The 20,577-nt window shown below is 42.7% G+C and overlaps 1 protein-coding gene across 4 annotated transcripts in view; it reads right to left on the bottom strand.

Annotated features, from left to right (window-relative positions):
* trappc9 (trafficking protein particle complex subunit 9) overlaps positions 1 to 20,577 on the bottom strand; it is a 298,975-nt gene that overhangs the window by 176,216 nt on the left and 102,182 nt on the right. For all 4 annotated transcript variants that reach the window (XM_039820002.1, XM_039820003.1, XM_039820005.1 and 1 more), the window contains one exon: positions 19,312 to 19,430. In XM_039820002.1, the coding sequence (XP_039675936.1) occupies positions 19,312 to 19,430 (119 nt within the window). The remainder of the gene's footprint in view (positions 1 to 19,311; positions 19,431 to 20,577) is intronic.

Raw genomic sequence — 20,577 nt, 5'->3', positions numbered from 1 at the left:
GAAGTGACATTAAGGATTTGCTTGATCAGGAATATCTTAACCAACAATATGCAAAGTTAAATAAAGAGATAATATGTCATATGAAGCCTGATCATTTCCAATAGTTTGTTTATTTTAGTTGATTGCTGTCCAGCAGTCCATAAAGTTGGGGAAATAGGAAAAGCTACATTAAAGGTCCCATCCCCTTCAGTTATCAGGCTCCTCTCCTATGGAACCAGCTCCCAATCTGCGTTCGGTGGGCAGAAACTGTCACTGCATTTAAGAATGAACTTAAAACTCTCCCATTTGATAAAGTTTATAGTTAGGGAGTGAGGAGTTGCAGCGTCCGCCTAACCAGGCCCACATGCTTCTCTTCATAGTCATTAGATTAATAATATAACAAAAGTAGAGGGAGGCAGGCCAGCACAGCCCGATCCGGCAGGGGAGAGTTTCAAGCCCGAACAGGCCACCTCTCCTTATGACCGGTCTCTCTTAGTTACGCTGTTATAGTTCTAGACTGCCGGGGGACTTCCTTCCTTTGACACACTGAGCTGCTCTCTCCCCTCCCTTTCTATTACCATTTGTGTGCATCCCGTCCCAGAAATGCTTGTTATTAATCCTAGCTAAAAACATTAGGACTCCGGGGAGTAAACTCCCCAGAGTCCTAATGTTTTTTCACCCAGCGTATTTCTTTGGAGAACGTTGGAACCGTGGTCCTGCTGCAATCCCTGCTAAGCTCTGCGGTGCCCTGCAATGTCATGCTGCGTCCTGCTGAACCCTGCTGCTTCCTGCTACGTCCATCCATGCTCTGCTGGGCCACACTACATCCTGTAACGCCCTGCAGCGCACTGATATGACATGAACTACTACGACTATCATTTGAAGTCACTGTTCCATTATTAATGTGACTATTACTGCCACTGTTCATCGCATCCCCAACCGTCACCGTCAGACACCGCCTACCAAGAGCCTGGGTCTGTCCGAGGTTTCTTCCCAAGAGGGAGTTTTTCCTCGCCACTGCTTGCTCTTGAGGGAATTACTGTAATTGTTGGGGCTTTGTAAATTATAGAGTGTGGTCTAGACTTACTCTATCTGTAAAGTGTCTCGAGATAACTCGTGTTATGATTTGATACTATAAATAAAATTGAATTGAATGACATGCTGCTTTTTGTATGCTTTTATATAGGCCTTAGTGGTCCCCTAATACTGTATCTTAAGTCTCTTCCCGAAATTCAGCCTTGGTGGAGAATTACAGCCACTAGAGCCAGTCCCATAATGAGCTTTCCTTAGGATGTGCCATTTCTGTGTCTGTAGCTTTAAATGCTATTGAGGAGGAGAGAGAGGGGGCAAGGTGGAGGGTGGGGGTGTGGCCTTGACCAACTGCCACTTTGCTTGTTTGAAATCAATGATGTCTCTCTCTCTCTCTCATGGGCGGGCCAAATTCTCTGGGCAGGCAAAGCAGAGAAAGGGGGAGGTAACCTTTCCCCTTATGACATCATAAAGGGAAGATTCCAGATTGGCCCATCTGAACTTTCATTTTCTCAAAGGCAGAGCAGGATACCCAGGGCTCGGTTTACACCTATCACCATTTCTAGCCACTGGGGGATCATAGGCAGACTAGGGGAACTCATATTAATGTTAAAAAACCTCATAAAGTGACATTTTCATGCCATGGGACCTTTAAAAAAGAATGGTAAAAATCAAAGCAGAGGATAAGATGTCCTGACTTTTAGTCAAAATATAGGTGAAGCTTGAAAAATAAAACACTGGATCCTACATTTCCAATTATGCGATTTAATTATTAGTATGCGTATTATTGCACAGTGAAGCTGAGCATCATTAGAAAATACATTTCAATTAATATATCCACATTTTCAGCAAGCATCAATGAGCAAAGAGAACAGGGTCATTTGGGTTAAAGAAAACATGTTTTGCGTATCTGCTGTTGGTTGGTGCTGCTCTTAGAGAACAACATGCTGCCGATGAAGAGATATGCTGTGAAAATCATGCCCAAACTTTCCTACAACAGATCCATACTCCTCTGTCTAATGGCATGACACAAAACTAAACAGAAGGCCGTAATAAAAGAACTACTTCTTAAGGGAGTGTTTTGTGACTGACACTTAGGCTATGTTTTGGTAGCCTTGCTTTTTTGTACTGTACTAGGGGGCAATCAGTTAAGAAGTGCATCACACACCTGTGCGCGTATCAACTCATCAAATTAAAATGTTCTAATTCAGGGGTTGAATCTAGCAAATATACCAAACCTTGCCATGTTAAAAGTTGTAAAATCAGGTGGTGACACATACAGTACATGTACAAACGGAAAACCAGGTGTATCTGCTCCTGGCATGTAAGCACTTCCTGTGAGTTCTCACAATGAAAGAACCATTTCATCCAGAGTAATTTGATTTCTGATCTGAGTGTTGCCTAATTCACTTACACGTGGTTCAATCTGATTATACGCTGTGAGTCATGAAGGGGAAGGAAAGCGGATGAACAGCGCCACAAAATTTTGTCAAGGGAGAGTGGCATATGTCCGAGATGAAGACTACTGCGCGCATGCGAGCGCGCGCACCACACACACACACACACACACACACACACACACGTTCGTGCACACACACAAAGAGTTTTCTCTGTTCATGTGTGATCAGAGGTAAACAGAGGACCCACAGGTGCCACAGACACCAAACGGCTGCTCTTTTATGTAACCCTGTGGTCCTGTGCAGGTGTCACACCATTTAACAGCTGGAGCGACTGCAGGGAGAAGCCACGCACCAACCCCTGGCCCCTACTGCTGTCCATATAGTATATCAACAGCCAGTCAACCATGGAGATGTGAAGTCAGCTTCAAAGATGGAACTAACAGAGCTGAAAGCTAGAAGCTCCAAAGCCTGGAAAAAAGAAATTATAAATTGCATGGAGATGCATGAGCAGACACTCACCAAGCACACACATTTTCTAACTGAACTTAGATATATGTATATACACACACACACAACAACGACCTTTCTCATATGAAAAAGCAGGTGTGCTGAATAGTGAAGCAGGCTGGCATATAAACATCCTGCTCATGGTGACTGTGGTGTGGCTGAAGGTGATCTAATAGACACCGATTCAGCCATCAAGCTCAGCAGCATATGGAGCCACACTTGGCCTCACTCGCTGGATTTCACACATGGATTCAAGTCCAGTAAGCATGATGAAATGCTGGATTCTCTACTAATGTCACCCACCAGGCTTGCGCGCGCACACACACGCGCACACACACACACACTAATCACTGTAGCTGAGTTCATGAGTTCATTTTTTTCATCTATAGAGTACATTTAGACTTGTGACCTAAGCTTCCCAGAATAGGGCTGCCACAGATAATAAAAATAATAAATGAGTTCAAAGTAAAAGTTTTTTTTTTTTTTTTTTTTTTTTTTAACGAAGAAAGAAAAGTAAAATAGATGACAATTAACACGATTTGTTCAAATATATTGAAAAAAAAACAACCATGAGCATAACCCAAAGCGGTGTTGTAGGTTTAAGTCCCTTCAATCATTCATGGTGCATCTGTTGGCTCCCTTAGATGAAAAGATGAACAAGGGGTCGCAATTATGTAAGCACACAATGTAATCTGAGAACTGCTGCCCTGGTTAAAAAAAACAATGCAACTGATCTCAGCTGGTATTCTGTCTGGAATGGAGTGGAAATTTCTACCCCGGGCCCAAACTGTTGACCGGTAGTGAGTGAGTGAGTGAGTGGGTGAGAGTGTGTGTGTGTGTGTAAATATATATATATATATATATATATATATATATATATAGTGAAAATGCCGTTCCCCAGAGCCCAAGGTGACATCTTCAAATTGCTTGTATTGTCCAACAGTCTGAAAAACATAATCTATTGGAGGAGTCCAAAGCTATTTAAAATTCACTGATACAACATAGAAAAGCAGCTAAATCTAAGAAGCTACAACTAGGGAATGTTTGGCATTTTGCCCGATTGTCGATTTAGTCCATTAATCAATAAGTCAATTGATAGAAAATTAATCTAGCCTCAACTATTTTGATAACCAATAATTTAGGGATGTCCCAATCAGCTGTGTTGGACCCCAATCCGATTTTTTTAATATTGAATATCTGCCGACGCTGAGAACCGATCCGATTCTTGTATTTGCTCAGATAATAGAGCTGGACACGGGCTTTTTTCTTTTGTTTACAAAAATAACTAAGTAAACAAAGAAACTAATACATGTCTTCAGCATATTAAATTTAACTTAAAATGAAATTAATTTAGCCAACGTTAGTACTACTTGTTATTGTCTCCTTCACGAGTGACAATGGGGTGCCTCCATTTCAGATGCTCCCACATTGCTGTTGTGCTGGTGTGGTATAGTAACAAGAGCGCAATAACCGACACCTTTACGTTTGGGATTAAATCTGAAGTATTCCCATAAATTCAAAGATTTAGGGCGAGCTGTCTTTTAGGACTTTTTCTTTTATTGGGGCTTTTTGTAGGGCTTTGTTGGGAATTATGTGAGGAGGTTGCTGTTTCGTTCTCCATTCTGCAATGTTTGGTCTCCCACGTGTGTGGCGAGCTGTTGCGAATCGTCGACGCAAAAAATTTGACGTCCATCGACGCTCGCTACAGGCCTATTCCCCACTGGACTACGAAAACTAAACTTAGTGACGCCTCTTGGCTTAATAGTCAATTTTTATTTTATTTTCGTGTTTAAAAAGGTCCTATGACATGCTGCTTTTTGGATGCTTTTATATAGGCCTTAGTGGTACCCTAATACTGTATCTGAAGTCTCTTTTATATAGGCCTTAGTGGTCCCCTAATACTGTATCCTAAGTCTCTTTTATATAGACCTTAGTGGTCCCCTAATACTGTATCTGAAGTCTCTTTTATATAGACCTTAGTGGTCCCCTAATACTGTATCTGAAATCTCTTTCCGAAATTCAGCCTTGGTGCAGAATTAGTCAGTCCCAGTACCCACAATGAGCTTTCCTCAGTATGTGCCATTTCTGTGTCTGTAGCTTTAAATGCTATTGAGGAGGAGAGAGTGGAGGGTGGTGGTGTGGCCTTGACCAACTGCCATGCTTCACTCTGTTTCAAGCCATGATGTCTCTCTCTTTCTCATGGGTGGGCCAAATTCTGGGCGGGCGCAAAGCAGAGAAAGGGGGAGGTAACCTTGCTCCTTATGACCTCATAAGGAGAAGATTCGCGATCGACCCATCTGAGCTTTCATTTTCTCAAAGGCAGAGCAGGATACCCAGGGCTCGGTTTACACCTATCACCATTTCTAGCCACTGGGGACCATAGGCAGGCTGTGGGAACTCACATTAATGTTAAAAACCTCAAAGTGAAATTTTCATGCCATGGGATCTTTAATGTCGGCCCCAGGGAATATCAGCCTGTAAGTGGAGTAATTGGAGTAATCCGCTTCTGTAAAACGGGTGACTAAGAAAGAGACTTGTTTTACTTGTTGCAAAGGGCTGGCAAGCTACCGAGACACTCACACTGGTGAGGTTGATTTGAAAGTGCCGGCATCCAGGCGTTCTGGCGATGTGTCTGTGGGGCAGGGCGTGTGGGATTAAAAGTGGCGTTCACTTCAAGCTGATGTAAATGATCGGAGTAAACGTAATCGGAGTGAATGCCGATCCCTGATCAGTTAAAAAAGGCCAATATCGGTTTCGATCCGATACTGTGATCGGGACATCCTTAGAATAATTTCTTCAGCTCTAATTACCAGTATAGTAATAGTAAACCGCAATGTATGCTTCTGCGTAAAATCTACGCCTTGGCTACATGCGTAGATATGTGGAGATACGGACCCTACACCGTAGCCCGTCGCGCACCTCTCGAAAAATCTAACACGTCGCAGTGACGCACGTCGATCGGCCGTGGCATTTAACCACTGTGGTCAGAAAGCACAGGGGAGACACTTTGTTTCTCTCACTATGACTCTAGAGTCGCTACTCTGTCCCCGTCTCTCACTTCTCCCTCGCTCTATCACCCGCTCCCCACACACACACGCCGGCTCAACGCACACACCAGCGCACAAGTATATACATCAGGCCACTTACGTAGGCTACGGCGAAAGCTCTGTGTGGAGCCTCCGCAGAACTGTAAAACAAGCTTTAAGCATATCTGTCAACTATGAACAACCCTTTCAACAGACAAGCATGTGAATTTGCATGAACATTAAACCTCTGACCCTACATGGCTGAAACATGCCAGAGGCTGCTTTGATTTGTACAAATATAATGATCTTTCACCTCTTATGTACTAGAACAATAATATTTCCTTGAAAAGTTCAGCGAACTGAGATTTAGTGTGAGATGATAAAAATACCACTGCATTATTTAATACTAAACAATAACTTATAAGCCGGAGTTTATATCCCTGTACTTTCTTTGAACAAGGACAGCCGTCTGAAGAGATCTCGCTGAAGTCTAAAGAGCCACGAGGCAAACCGATGGTTGCTTTTCCGATCGGCCTGTCTCGCCGCAGCTCATAAAAAGCTGCCCGGGAGCCCACACAGAGTTGTGTATTTTACACGAAGAGTAACTAGGAAGACATATTCGAAATTCGGTTGTCCCCAGAGTTAGGGGTCTTACAGGACTAGATCGTTTGGCCATCAGTTAGAGACCGGAGGCCTGCGGTGGCGCATGGCAGCGACAGCTCATCGGGGACAAGATGTACGGCGCTGTACTTGTCTCCTCGGTCTGTTGCATGCCAGTACATCCAGGAGCTAAAAGTTAAACAAGGGGACTCACGGTGTCGCTGCCAGGACGTGGCACTTGTTGCAACTACAGATGAAAAAAGGATCTATAAAGCCGCACACCCACTCGCTGCCATCTCTGTAACTGTCAGGCGGGCCTGCAGGTTTGCCGACTCTCACAGGAAATCAAGCTCGCCCTTTCACAATTTATTCAAATATTAACAATCATCATATGAGGGTTTAATTTGATGAGTGGCAGATATCCAGGAGCCAGCTCCTGCAGGAAATGCTAATCGCAAGGCAAATCATCAAAAGCAAAACAAAAGCCTCGCATGCAAATCACATCACTCGACATTTGAGGGAGTTTTGCAGAAAGAAATTGAAGTGAATTATGCACTGTATTATCACGAGCGCAATAACAGCCTTGCTCGAGAAAGAATGGAGCACGTGATTACACCTGGGCTCATGGAACTACTACCTCGGCCATGAAAGAGCCAGCAGCAGGCCTCGCTTCATCTCGGCCGGCGCGCGATGGGACAAGGGAATGGAAGCAGATGCGGCGTTCCGCGCAGAGGTAGCTGCGACGAGCATCGTTTCATATGTGACTAACACACAAGCTGCAAATGAGGAAAAGAAATCCCAGTGGGTTTCCATAGCAGCATCAACGCCGCAGTGACACATCCCCTACAACAAAACCCCATCCATCTTCTTATTTCTCGTCACACACGTTTCCTCCAGTCATCTATCACCGAGGGATACGCTTCATGTTGTTGCAGCCTGAAAGCAACAGGCATCCGTATACAGATAAAGTGGAAAGTGCATGCGGGGTTGGGCACAGCTGTGGTCTGCAGCTGTAGCTTCAAACTCCAATCAGTGAGGACCGTGTATTGCGGCCAGGTAAATTAAGCACTCAAGAGATTAAACTGCTTGTAGGAATGAAAATGTTGGCAAACAGCCGGCGACCGTGGCAGTGCTGCTTCTCTCGCTGTGTGTGTGTGTGTGTTCCTGATGATGATTATGCCTTTTGATCAGTCTTAATTATCTCCCATATCCCATCCCTCCGCCAAAATCTAAAAATAGAACCCACAAATTGACAGATAGTTGCATGCTACACCAAGCTCACCACCCCGAGAGGATGGATGGGATATTTAGTCCATTTGTCCCCCTCACCCACACATGGCGTCAGTGGAGACAGTTATCTGAAATAAGGCCAAATCGTTCACAGAGGGAGCTGCTTGTCAGAATCCCCAAAAGGAGATTTCAAACGGCAGTGAAGAGAAGCAGCTCTGTGATCGACAGTGTACTGTGATGACCCTGGTGAGGCTTTGAAACTTTTGGAAGGGCTTTTCATCCTTTATGTAAGGTCTGGGTAAATGCCTGGCAGGTGGTAGAAAGTCATACCACACTGTTGGATCCTTCAGCATGGTGTCGTAAATGATGGGGAATCATGGAGCAACAGCCTGTCTCACAAAAGGCCCGGTGAAGTGTTTTCAGCTCAGTGGTTTCTTTTTTTTCTGGAATGTTTTTTTGCAGTGAAGTGTAGTTCAGCCTCAACGGACTGACTACCCATCAAAACCAGTGTTTGGGTACACTTTAAGCCTTATAATAGGCTGACTGAATTATGGCTTTTTATCCCCATTTCTCTCTCTCTCTCTCTCTCTCTCTCTCTCTCTCTGTCACTCTATCACTCTAGAGTCAAAGCTGAATAAACCCAAATTCACTTGTTTGCAGCCAAAGTGAGCTTTAGCATCAATAGCCACCCTAATAAGCAACACACACATACACAATGCACTGAGGTCCAACAAAGAGGATGTTGATCCATATTTTTAACCAAATGTCTGATCTTTGGAGGAAATCTGTTTGGGAGGTAAGTACCTAAACGTGGTAGGGCTGCCCCCTCTCAGTCCATTAGTCGACTAGTCTGTCGACTAATGCCGACCTTACACTAAACGACTTTTCAAACGATTTCACTGTTGCAGACTTATTTCCAATATCGGAATGAAATCAAGAGGGTCTTGCTAGAGTTGCTCCCACGAAATGCCAATAAGCCAGAGCACCCACCCGGGAATGCTGTGTGGACTATAGCCAGACATTCCTCCGCAGCTAAGGAACGGGAATCTTCTGGAATCTGAAATGAACCCCGTCCCGCTTTGTTCCTCCATAGGTAATGCATCAGCAGCTGATCAATAGAGATCAGCTCATTCAAAATGACATCAAACTGAACCTAAAGTTGGCAATGAACGAGCCAAAAGATGGAGAGAAGAAGGAGCCGGTTTATTCCTGAGCCAAGAAAAAGAAAAGCATTTGGTTGCTGGAAGTTCACATTTGGGCAGACAGCTGTGGCAGTTATAAATATCTGTATCACAGGCTGGGATCTGTAACCGTGAAGAGAGCTGAACCGCCATCAACCGGGCTGGGCTTCTAAAAATAGCAGGCAGGCAGGCAGGCAGGCAGGCAGGCAAGCAGCCGACTCTGCCTCTGTCGCCACTGGATTTGATTAGCCCTCCCCCCACCCCCACCCAACAACCGCCCCAACTACTACCACCACCCCTGAAACTGAGTGTGTGTGTGTGTGTGTGTGTGTGTGTGTGTGTGTGTGTGTGTGTGTGTGTGTGTGTGTGTGTGTGTGTGTGTGTGTGTGTGTGTGTGTGTGTACACGCCATGTCTTGTCTGCAGGCCAGGTTTTTTCTCACTGAACACCACCCCAAGACGCACTCTTCACAGTGAGGAAAAATGCTTGCATCGCCTTTCTGAAGTGTGATCCAATCTTCTTGCCAACATGATGTTAATATCTCTGCATATATACAGTGACTTGGGTTTACCGGCAATCTAAAAACAAATAAAACCTTGTTCGAATTATGACACAGCAACTTTGTGTTATCCCACACAAAAAAAGGTGACAACAAGGAACAAAAAATGGCTCCGATTTCCCTGCGTGGACAAAATACCAATGTCGATTCTAACCTTGAGATTTCCCGAAGGGGAGCTACTTAAATCACCATCTTGATAATTTATGATTATCCAAAGCTGAACTGATCAATATTTGTATATTAACAATGGATCAAATGACTATGTTTAATGTTAAAGGAGCTGTATACGACATTGAGAACATTAAAGATGCAGTAGGTAAGACTTATGAAACTAACTTTTTGTCATAGTTGTTGAAACTGACCCTATGTTCCAGTAGAACTACATAAAAGGTAATAAAAAAATAAATAAAAAAAAACTGCATGTCAATCACTGCTCATTCATTCTCCCTTGTCGGGGGGGAGGAGCTCAGGGGACCGTTTTGGGCTTTAGCGGAAAGGGGGTCAAGACTGAGAAGTTGTCGATGATTGCAGCAAACAAATATTTGCTATGTAAAGATATACTGGAGTAATGGCGTCCTGAGCAGAGAACAAAGTCACAGACTCAGACTCTAGATGTCAAACGCTGGTGAGAGCCGTGTGGTGGCAATCCCAGATCACATTTTGTTCAGTATCACAAATCACAATGTTTTCAACTGTGATACTGTAAACCCAATATATGCTACCTGCCTAGCACCAAAAAGCACACGGACAAAGTTAGCGATTAACTAGCTAAATAAGTGGATTTTTAATCCCGCACTATATATATATATATATATATATATAGAAATAAAAACAGTTATGTCCCTCGGGATGTGGTGGAGACCAAAACAGAGCTAAAATGACTCATTAATCAGGTTGCCAGAGATGCATGTCCATGTCTGCTGCATGTATACATTGACAAGTTTCTGATAATAAGTTTACCATAATAATTGTATAAGGTAAAATGTGTCATACATTGCACTTTGAATTTGTTCTAAAAAATAATGTATGCAGCTTTGTCGATCAACAGTTTTTGTGCACTTCTGAAACCATAGGGCATCAGATCATGGGTTTTTAATCTGGAGGTATTCAGCATTCTTATAAATTCTCCAAATCAGATATTCACTCACTGGGCTGTGTGAAATGGTTAAAATCTTACTTGTTTTGTCCAACCAACAATTTTAAAGCCCAATGTGCAATCAACAGGAAAAAAAGCAGAAAATCTGTCTAACTATTCCTCAATTTTCCACTATGACCAACTGAAAGACCTGAATGTCTCTGAAACCCACTTTGATAGCCACTGTCAAAGCTATTACTGCACTGTCCACTGCAGTAATATCTTACCAATGACCACCTGAAAATTGGACTATTTCATTTCATATTTGGCTGAGTTCAGAGGTGCACATCACATAGAAAATTGGTCACTCTAAAACGGCTGACGCTGGCAGGAGGAGGCCCAGTAACGGCCTCGTCTCTCTCCAGCCTCAATGGAACACATGCATCTGCGTTCTAACAGCAATCTCTATATTGCAATAACATGGCATTATGAAGAGGGAAGTAAAATTGCACCGGATGCAGCTTTGCAGCACCCTGGACATTTGGCGTTTTGAAGATAATCGCAGGCCATGTCTGAGGGGCCTGCCTATTCCAGTATCATAGCTCCACTTAAAATGCCCTTAATGCCATCTGTCCAGTGGAGATTCACAGGAAGGCTAAGTGAGTGACCAGGCCTGCACACCGGCCAGCATTAAAGTGGCTCATGGGCAATCACAGGTGGGATTACTGTATCTCCTTCTTTTCTATTAACTCCCAGCCCATCACCAGAGATGTATAGTAACAAACTACTTCACTACCGTACTTAATTACTAAAAGGCTGTATCTGTACTCTACTGGAGTATTACTTTTACCACTTTTACTTGAGTACATATTTCCGATGAGTTTAACACTTTTACTCCGATACATTTTTTATGTGATGCATCGTTACTCTTTCCAACCAATCACCGTGAATTTGGTGCAACTCGCAATATTGACCAATCGCCGCAACTTTTCCGCAAATTTGACCAATGACCGGAGTTTCCCGTGACTTCAACCAATCCCAGCAGTCCCACGTGCCAGACTTTGTATCAGTATGTGACTCTGAGAGCCAATGACCAAGCAGGAGTGAATTAATTTCCTCGTTTGTGATGTGAAGACGAGAAATGTGTGACTCAAACATCTCACATTTACCAACAGTACAGCGAAAGACCGGGCAAAACATTTCAGACCGTCCTGCCAACCTGTATATATTTTAACATCAATGTACGCTGAAAGCTGCTGCTGTTTCAATCCTGTAGGCTCTCTGCAGCGGGCGGGGCTGCAGCTCAGTTCCCCCCTGCGACTGACACGTGCCCACACACAAACACACACAATCACACACGGTGGATGCAGGAAACGGAGAGGAGACCTACAGGATGACCTAAATTGAGGACAGCTACGATCGTTAGTGTAAGTGCAATGATAAGTTAAAGTCCAATAAGTACTTCATCAAACAGTGTGTGTGTGTCCAGGATAGGAAATGAACCAACAATGTAAAGATCAACAAGCCACTGACACATATGTTCAAATTTAATTCAATAAATTATTATTTTTTGTCTTAAATCCACCAGCCATTTTCATATTATACCAACATTTGCAGCACGCTGAGCCTTGTTGGTATACAACATTTAAAAAAAAAAATAATATTAACAATATGATATACAAACTTTTGACTGCTTTCTTTAATAACTACATAACACAATACTTTTACTTTTTGTTCTTGAGTAGTACATTTTAAAATAAACCACTTGCAATACTTAAGTACAAAAAATTTTGAATACTTTAGTACTTCCACTTAAGTGTGGTGCTTAAGGAGCACTTCAACTTCTATTCAAGTCACTTTTTTGATAGAGCACTTACTCAAGTCTGGGTCTCTAGTACTCATGTCTAGGACTGGGTATCGAATTCAATACTTTTTAGGCACCGACCGAATTGCCTCCTTAATATCGGAAAATTTAATTTCAATACCCAATTTCAATACATAAGGCATAAACCTCATCAGTGTCAGTGAGCCAATAAGCATGCAGAAGAATTGGATGAATTGAATTGGTATTGAAAAAAGTATTTTTTTAAAACCATAGTCACGGTTAGGGCTGGGCGATATGGCTGAAAACTGTATCACGATATAAGTGTTTCATATCGGTCGATATCGATAATTATTGATATTTTTTATGACCTATTTAAAATAAGGACCAGGAGAAAAATATATTAAATTTAAACATTTTTATTTTAAACTTAACCTTCCTCTGATTATAATCCCCTCAGTTATAAAAGCAGAAATGTCAACACAACCATGGAAATCACTCAAAATTAAAATGTAAACGTCTGTAAAAAGACGTTTTAAAAAAATGTAAAAAGTCTAAAATCACAGTGAAGAAAGAATAAGTAAGAACTGCTTAATAAGGTGTAATAAAATGGTGCAAAGTGTTAAATATAAACATAGAGAAACCTGAAACCTGAGAAGAACTATTTTCTGCAGGTTTAGTGCTAGGTTGGTAACCTGGCTTCTGGACAGCGCTCAGCACGTCTGCCTCCGTTATTTCTTTGTAGCGTTTAGTAAGGCGCTGATGCAGAGTACCTCTCCATGGCGGTCTGCTGCTTGTGCGGTGTAGCAGCTGGAGATGTTGTTGGACGTTGCTGGCGAATACGGCTGTGCTCCAAAGTGTGAGCGCGGCTAAGGTGGTAAAACAAGTTTGCGGTAGTGTTGGTGGGGACGACGGTCAGACTTATAAAATCCCCAAAACTGCCATACTGACTTTTCCTGTTTTATCAACAATTTCCTCGCTCGCTGCGGCACTCACTTTCCACTTATCGCTCCACGCCGCCGGTTCTGTTATTGTAGAATCCAACACGAGACAGCAATGTGGCGCAACCAAACATGATACTGTTACATGATTGGCTGTTAGAGTGTCACTCCCTACGTTGCTAGGTTACCAGAGAGTGAGTGCCTTTGTTCATGCAACCAAACTTGCTTTGCAACTTCTGGTTTCTTCCGAAGAAGAAAAACAAGTTATCGAACGTTTTATCGACCGCATTTTCTATTGATATTGATTACGTGTCTATCGCGATACATATCGTTATTGTTTTATCGCCCAGCCCTAGTCACGGTATTGGTATCGCACATTTTTGACCAATACCGAGCCCTACTCATGTCACCCCCTCACATACAGTACATCCCCAGCAGACAGTCGGCATCTGCTGCTGTTTCAGTCACTTGCACAGATACTTCAATGAGTACGATCACGGCAGAACTTTATGCACGGCACTATTTGCAGACAGGATCGAACTGTAACAGAGCTTGAAGAGGTAATGTGCTCTCAGTGAGGACAGGCAGCTGGAATGAGAGACAAAGCTGTGGTGATGAGGTGAGACGAGTCATTGACAGTGTAACCAAGTCATGGAAGAGCCCTTACTCTTCTATGGGATGTGTCATTGAAAAATGTGTAAATCATCGGCAAAACCAGCACGTCTGAGCGGCCAGACCTCCATCACCTGGGGTGGATGGATCCATCCCACCCTGAGGGCATGCACATATTTCAAGCCCATAGGCCTTCCCGATTTTGGTGGGAGGATTGAAAAACGGGTGCTGAGATTTAGCGTGGAAAGGTCAGTGAGGGAAAAACATGTTGACTCCTCCTGTGCTGATTACAGATCAGTCATGATTGATTGCACTTAGTCATAGCCTGCAGACTCAAGTATACATGTCAGTTAGGGCTGCACAATTAATTGCAATTTTATCGACATTGCAATTTGGACCAGTGCAATATGCAAATCACAGGGGGGCGCAATATTTGTTAAAGGCAAAATGTGTCAAACCATTCTGAATTAAGCATTGTGGTACTGCAGAGACGTCCTGGGCCTACAAATCGTATCCCAGACTAAAGAAAAAAAATCTGTTTGCTACAGATCCTTGCAATCATTTTCAATTTTAAGATGTTTCAATGAAAATGAGAATAATGATACACAAATAATCATTCCCTTCAATATCCTGAATCATATTGCAATCGTAATATGTGTCAAAATAATTGCAATTAGACATTTTCCTCATATGGTGCAGCCCTAATGTCAGTGCCAAAATAGTCCAGAGATACTCACAGATCACATATACAAAACGTGGGGGGAAAACAATATTATTAAAAAAATAGTATGTCAAAACTCAAGCCTGAGCAATAATATTGGCCAGATTTGGTTTAGGTGGTAAAAAAAAAAAAAAAAAAAAATGCCCAAAGTCACACTTGATTGGCCCACGTAAGATTTAGATATGCAGGGAACACCCTGCTTTACTGCCAGCCAGTTTGGCTAGACGTTTTTCCAATTTCCTGTGCATCTGTCCATCCATCCTCCCAGCCAAAATCAGCTACTATGCATTCCCCCTCATTTTTTAATCATGCACACACACAAATCAAGATCCACATAAAACTAGTGGCATGCTAATGATATGCAGAAAGCACTCTAAAATATGCAGAGACACAGCTCAAAAAGGTAGCAATAATGGGGATAACAAAGTTCACAGCAATGTCTTCAGGCAACATATCAGCACTTCCTGTTACACATTCAATCAGGTAAATCAGCTTGTTAGAGAGTGGTCTAGAGATGAAGGCAATTCCGCCATAAATGTGGGTCTACCGACACAGAGGGGGAAAGACTCAGACAGGTAAGATAATGAAGAAATATGGAAGTGTCTCTCTGCTCTCGCTGAGGGCGGGGCTTAGCCCCTCCACTCACACACATGGAGCCGAGCAGAGGAGAGACAGGTGAAGTGAAGATATCTACACTTGAGTTGAGAACTCTTTGCGTTACTGTAAGTGTAATAAAAGCTTCCCAATGAGCGTAATGTATCCATCTAAAACATAGACATGAAATGTCTGAAATTCAGGCCAAAATAGGTGCTTTTAGTTTTTATTTTTTTTACTCAACCTGAATGTGGAGACAGTGGTGAGGATACTAGAAGCTGTGCTGCTAATGGGAAGGAAGCTATGGTCAGAGCACTAGCAGCTCTCCTGCTGAGAAGCTGCACAGGAGGACAGGCTTGGATCCGTCTTGGCTGTCAGAGAGGAAAATACTCCTGGCTCTACAAGACCCATGTTGGGAAGGCGATATGCACAAGTAAATAAAAAATGATCACTGGGAAATAAAAAATGGTTAGACTTGTAGAATGAGACTCAACTAGGGCTGCAACTAACGATATTTTCATTGAAATCTGTAGATTATTTTCTCAATATAACATGAAACACTCATCCCACTCGCTGCCTTTAAAAAGGAGAATTCCGGTCGATTTCAACACGTAGCTACGTTGTTTGTGGTCACGTAGTGCTGTCAGTAGCGAGAAAAAACGAAAATAATCGGTGTTGCCTACACCGAGTTATGCTACTGCTAGCTTTCGCACCCAGGCGGCTGAAACAGGACAGGTTTTAAACGTGCTTTTAGCCTCTCAACATGTTCAAGATGTCATTACAAGTGCCTACCCATGTGAACTGATTCCTTCCGAGGGAACACAGTGAATATGGCTGCAGTAGATGTGAAAAAAATGCATAAAAGTTGTGCTAATTCATACCTCTGTTCTGAGGCGGTGGTGAGACGGCAAGACGAGTGCTTAGAGACCGTCTACAAATTACAACACCGAAAAGCGATACAAAAATATTTTCAAAAATAGGCACATGCTTATTTTTTTAAAGTAAGTGTTGTTGTACAACTAGCAGGAGACAAGTTATAATTGAGGTGAGTTTGGAGACACTACCTTATTTAATAATTAAATTAATACATATTTTTGTTGTATCTCTTTTCGGTATTGTAGACGGTCCCTAAGCACTCGTCTTGCCGTCTCAACACCGGAACTAAACGGAGGTATGTGCACAGGCTGAATTAGCACAACTTGTATGCATTTCTTTCACATCTACTGCAGCCATATTCACGGTGTTCCCTCGGAAGGAATCAGTTCACATGGGTAGGCACTTGTAATGACATCTTGAACATATTAAGAGGCTAAAAGCACGTTTAAAACTTGCCCCGTTTCAGCCGCCTGGGTGCGAAAGCTAGCAGTAGCATAACTCTGTGTAGGCAACACCGATTATTTTTGGGTTTTTTTAGTGACAACAAACATAGCTACATGTTGAAATCAACCGGAATTCTCCTTTAAAGTACTGCTGTCTGAGCTCTTGTCCAATCGATGCATGGGTTAACTCTCTTCCATCATTCATGCGGTATTGCGCACATTCTCACCTGTGCTGCTGCTGCTGCTGTCATATTTGTTTAATGCTCTTAAAAGATATTCAGTTTAGTGTTACAGAGGAGTGAAGAAACATTTATATAATAATAATAATAATAATAATAATAATAATAATAATAATAAAAAAAGAAATATTCTTTTTTTCTATTTTAAAAATCAGAGAATCTTTCCTTTCATAAAAAAATTACTCAAACCGATCAAAATAATACGATGGATTTAATACTTGACGATCGATTAATCTTTGCAGCTCTACTTTTAACTGTTTTTGTTCAGGGCCAAGTATTATGCAATATTGTAAATAATTGTGTTAGCATCCCCCCACCACACACACACACACACACACACACACAGACAAATAATGAAAATCTGTATGAATAAAGCGCCAAATTAAAGCTGTGCTGTATCATTTCATGACTATGGACCAGAATCCTCATCATATCACTTGAAAACTTTTTCCATGTTATTATTTCCTCTATGGACAAACATCATCAAACTCATTGTACTGCATATTTTTGCGTGGGTTTACGTCGTACGTCGTCGTACATGCCCGCCCCTTCGACATCGATATGCGTCAAGTGGTTGCTGGGTGCTGTGGGTTTGAGTCAAACTGCTGAAAACAATACAGCCCATAATGACGATGAGTCATGCAGCTGGAAACCCAGAATACATTTACTACAGCATACAGGCAAATCAGTGCACTGGCTTTTGTTGAGCACACAGTGAAAGGAATCACCCTGGTGCCGACTGTATGTCCAACAGCACGTCTACAAAAATGAAAGGAAAAGGAGCTCATGTCCTCACAACCTGCTTCTAAGCGCGCAGGACAAGAGTCCTGTTGTAATTGGCTTCACTCTAACCATGGTTCCAACACCATATATTCTGCTATGAAAGTCAGAGCTGCCAGTCAAACCCCTGCCTCTAATAAGCCTAACCACTGATTAAAATGCCCAGCTTGCCTTGGATCTTCTTCCCCTTACTGCAAAGGTATTGGATAACTAACGGGTTATGCAATAAACCCAAAGGGGAGAGAATTGTGCTTTTTAACTCAAGCGTTGCTGTGCAGCATGAGGAGGAATTGTAGTCACTTTCAGGAAGTAGGTAAACTTATACTATATAGGCAATTAGTGGAATTTGTTCTTCACAGTGGTCAGAATCTCTGATATCCATCGAGGATCAATGTTCATAGTTCTGAAATGTATACAAAAAGGGCCTCCTTCTAACTCAAGATCAGTTTTTCCTCAAGTATTAACAGTAGTCCAGGGGATTTCTGTCTGTACAGTGCGCACACAAACTGGCAATCAATTCTACCTTGAACCATAAACTTAAGCCTGGCACCTTTCACTTGACAGGAGTGAAGAGATGGGCTCAATAGGGACCGTTTCAAAAGTGCATGCCAAAAAGGCCAAGTGCTCTTCAGTGTTCTCACTTTAAACTTTATTTTCATCTAGGCCTCCTTCCACCATACACAACCACACGTTTTTAAAGTCCTACTCCAGACACGTTTTAAAGTATGTAAATAAAAAAATTAACTTAAAATAAAATAAACCTCTACTCTTTTTGCCTTTCTGATAAATTCAGGATCCGGTATAACCATTGTAAATTGGTTACATGTTTTTCTGGTCCACAATTTCATTATTTCTCCATTGTATGATTAGTCTAACACGTTTGCTCTTTCTGGAAAACATGAACAAGTACCATCCTCCTGTATTCTCTCTCCCATTAGTCATCATCCTGTCAAACTTCTTCCAAAGAAAGTCAGAAAAAGTTGACTTTGTTTGGAACACATCTGAACATTAAACATCAATGTTGTTTTCTCTCCTGATGATTCCCGGAGAGGGGAGAAAGGGGTTCCGCTGGTTTTTAAATGACGCCACCTCATTTGCAGGTCGCCGTGGCTGTTGTGCTTCAGGTGACCCTCAGCGGGCCGCCTGTTTCCACCCCTCCGACATCCATGAGTCCTCAACAAAACCCTCTCCCCTGCTGATCAGCTCAATCTACTGCATGCACTGCCAGTCTTCATCTCGCCTTTTTTTCCTTCCCTGTCACACTGCCTATTTTCCCCCTTAGCACTTTTTGCAGTCTCACAAAAAGACCCTGTAAACTGTGTTTCTCTCTCATTCCTATGCCTATGTTGGAGTTCTGAGTCCTCATTCAAAGAGCAGAGTGCAGCCAAGGTGAGACACCAGCCAAATAAACTCGGTGTTTCTTTTCATAGCAGAAGCAGTAGTTTGGTGGAGAATGAAGCTATAGTTCAGTATAGTACAGTGTGCTGGGTATGAAGAAAACGAAAGAGCGAGAGTGAGGGGGTGAAACAATCCCAACATGACATACTCATTATCTGCAGAAAAAGGAGGAGTGAGACTGCACCAAGGTGAAAATGCATTTCCCCCAAATTATGCTACAAGCCAGGAAACAAAAGGGGGAATCAATGACTAAGCAAAACAATAGGGCTATGCACTTTACACAGGCTATTGTTCATTCACCTTAATATGGCTGTACTCTGCCTTGCCGGACTCACTGCTGACGGTCTTGTTCTCGGATCTGGGTTTGAGGACTTGGCGCAGCGGACTGGAGATTGGCAGGCCTGTCACACTGATCCCATCTGAAAAGACATCATGGTATCACAGAGTCAGCAAAACGACTACAGAGACAAGGCTTTCATTAAACATCAGCTAGCAGAGCATCCAACGCTCTTACACTGTTGGACATCAACAGTTTTAACAGGAAATATTCTGTGATGAATTGTTTTAATTGCTTTTTTTTTATGTACTTACTTTCCCTCATCCATCTCTTATCAGTGAGTGATTTCCTATATTTCCCAGAAGGGCCATGTTCCTCACAATTACTTGACCATCGTCAGGAAACAGGCCCGGACTTGATGCTTTTGATCAAGGGTAGGAGTATATTATTGCTATACTTTATATCTATCATGTTGTTATTCAAAAATGTATTGCCTGTAGTGTTCAAATGTTTTAAATGTGTTGATGGATCTTTCTTTTCAGTTATCTATGGCTATAATATTGACCATTCCCTAGTCCCCGCCCCTAAGCGATAGTCCAATCAATGCTTTGATGCTTTTTCTAGGGTGGTGTTTGTTCAGCCTTTACAGAAACACAAGAGCAAATGCGTAAGGAATGGATTAAACTGGGTTTGTCTGCTCAAATGTATGCTGTGCCAATGTTAGCCTGGCTAACTACCTGTACATGTTGTTCATACATTGTTCATATTACATAGCCATATTTATTCTGCTCTTATAACACTGCAATATATTTCTTGTCTATGCACCACCTGTCTATACTTGAATATCACATTGGGCTTTTTTGCGCTTCTGGTTGGACGCAAACTGCATTTCGTTGTCTTTGTACTTGTACTCTGCACAATGACAATAAAGTTGAATCTAATACCTACAGTAGTAACCTAGAGTTTTTTCCCCAAAGCCAAGGGACATTAGCTTCTTACATTCTAATGTGGGGTAGCTAGCATGAGTTTGTCAAACTCAACAGTTGCTCCTCATTTTCAAATCCTTTCCTCTTGTCAAAGGTCTGGCGAGTTTACTCCCCAGAGTCCTTAGGTTTTTTTCCCCCCAGTATATTTCCTTGGATTAGGGTGGCACCAAGATCTTGGTTGCCCCCGCGGGGGGGGGGGGGGGGGGGGGGGGGGCCGCCCCCCCCCCCCCCCGCCCCCGCGGGGGGGGCCGGCCCGGGGCCGGCGCCCCCCCCCTTTTTTTTGGGGGGCCCGCCCCCCCCCCC

Source organism: Perca fluviatilis, chromosome 13 (assembly GCF_010015445.1).
Source record: "Perca fluviatilis chromosome 13, GENO_Pfluv_1.0, whole genome shotgun sequence".
NCBI lineage: Eukaryota > Metazoa > Chordata > Actinopteri > Perciformes > Percidae > Perca > Perca fluviatilis.
Note: the sequence above shows the minus strand (reverse complement) of the source record. Positions and strands in the feature narration are given on the sequence as shown.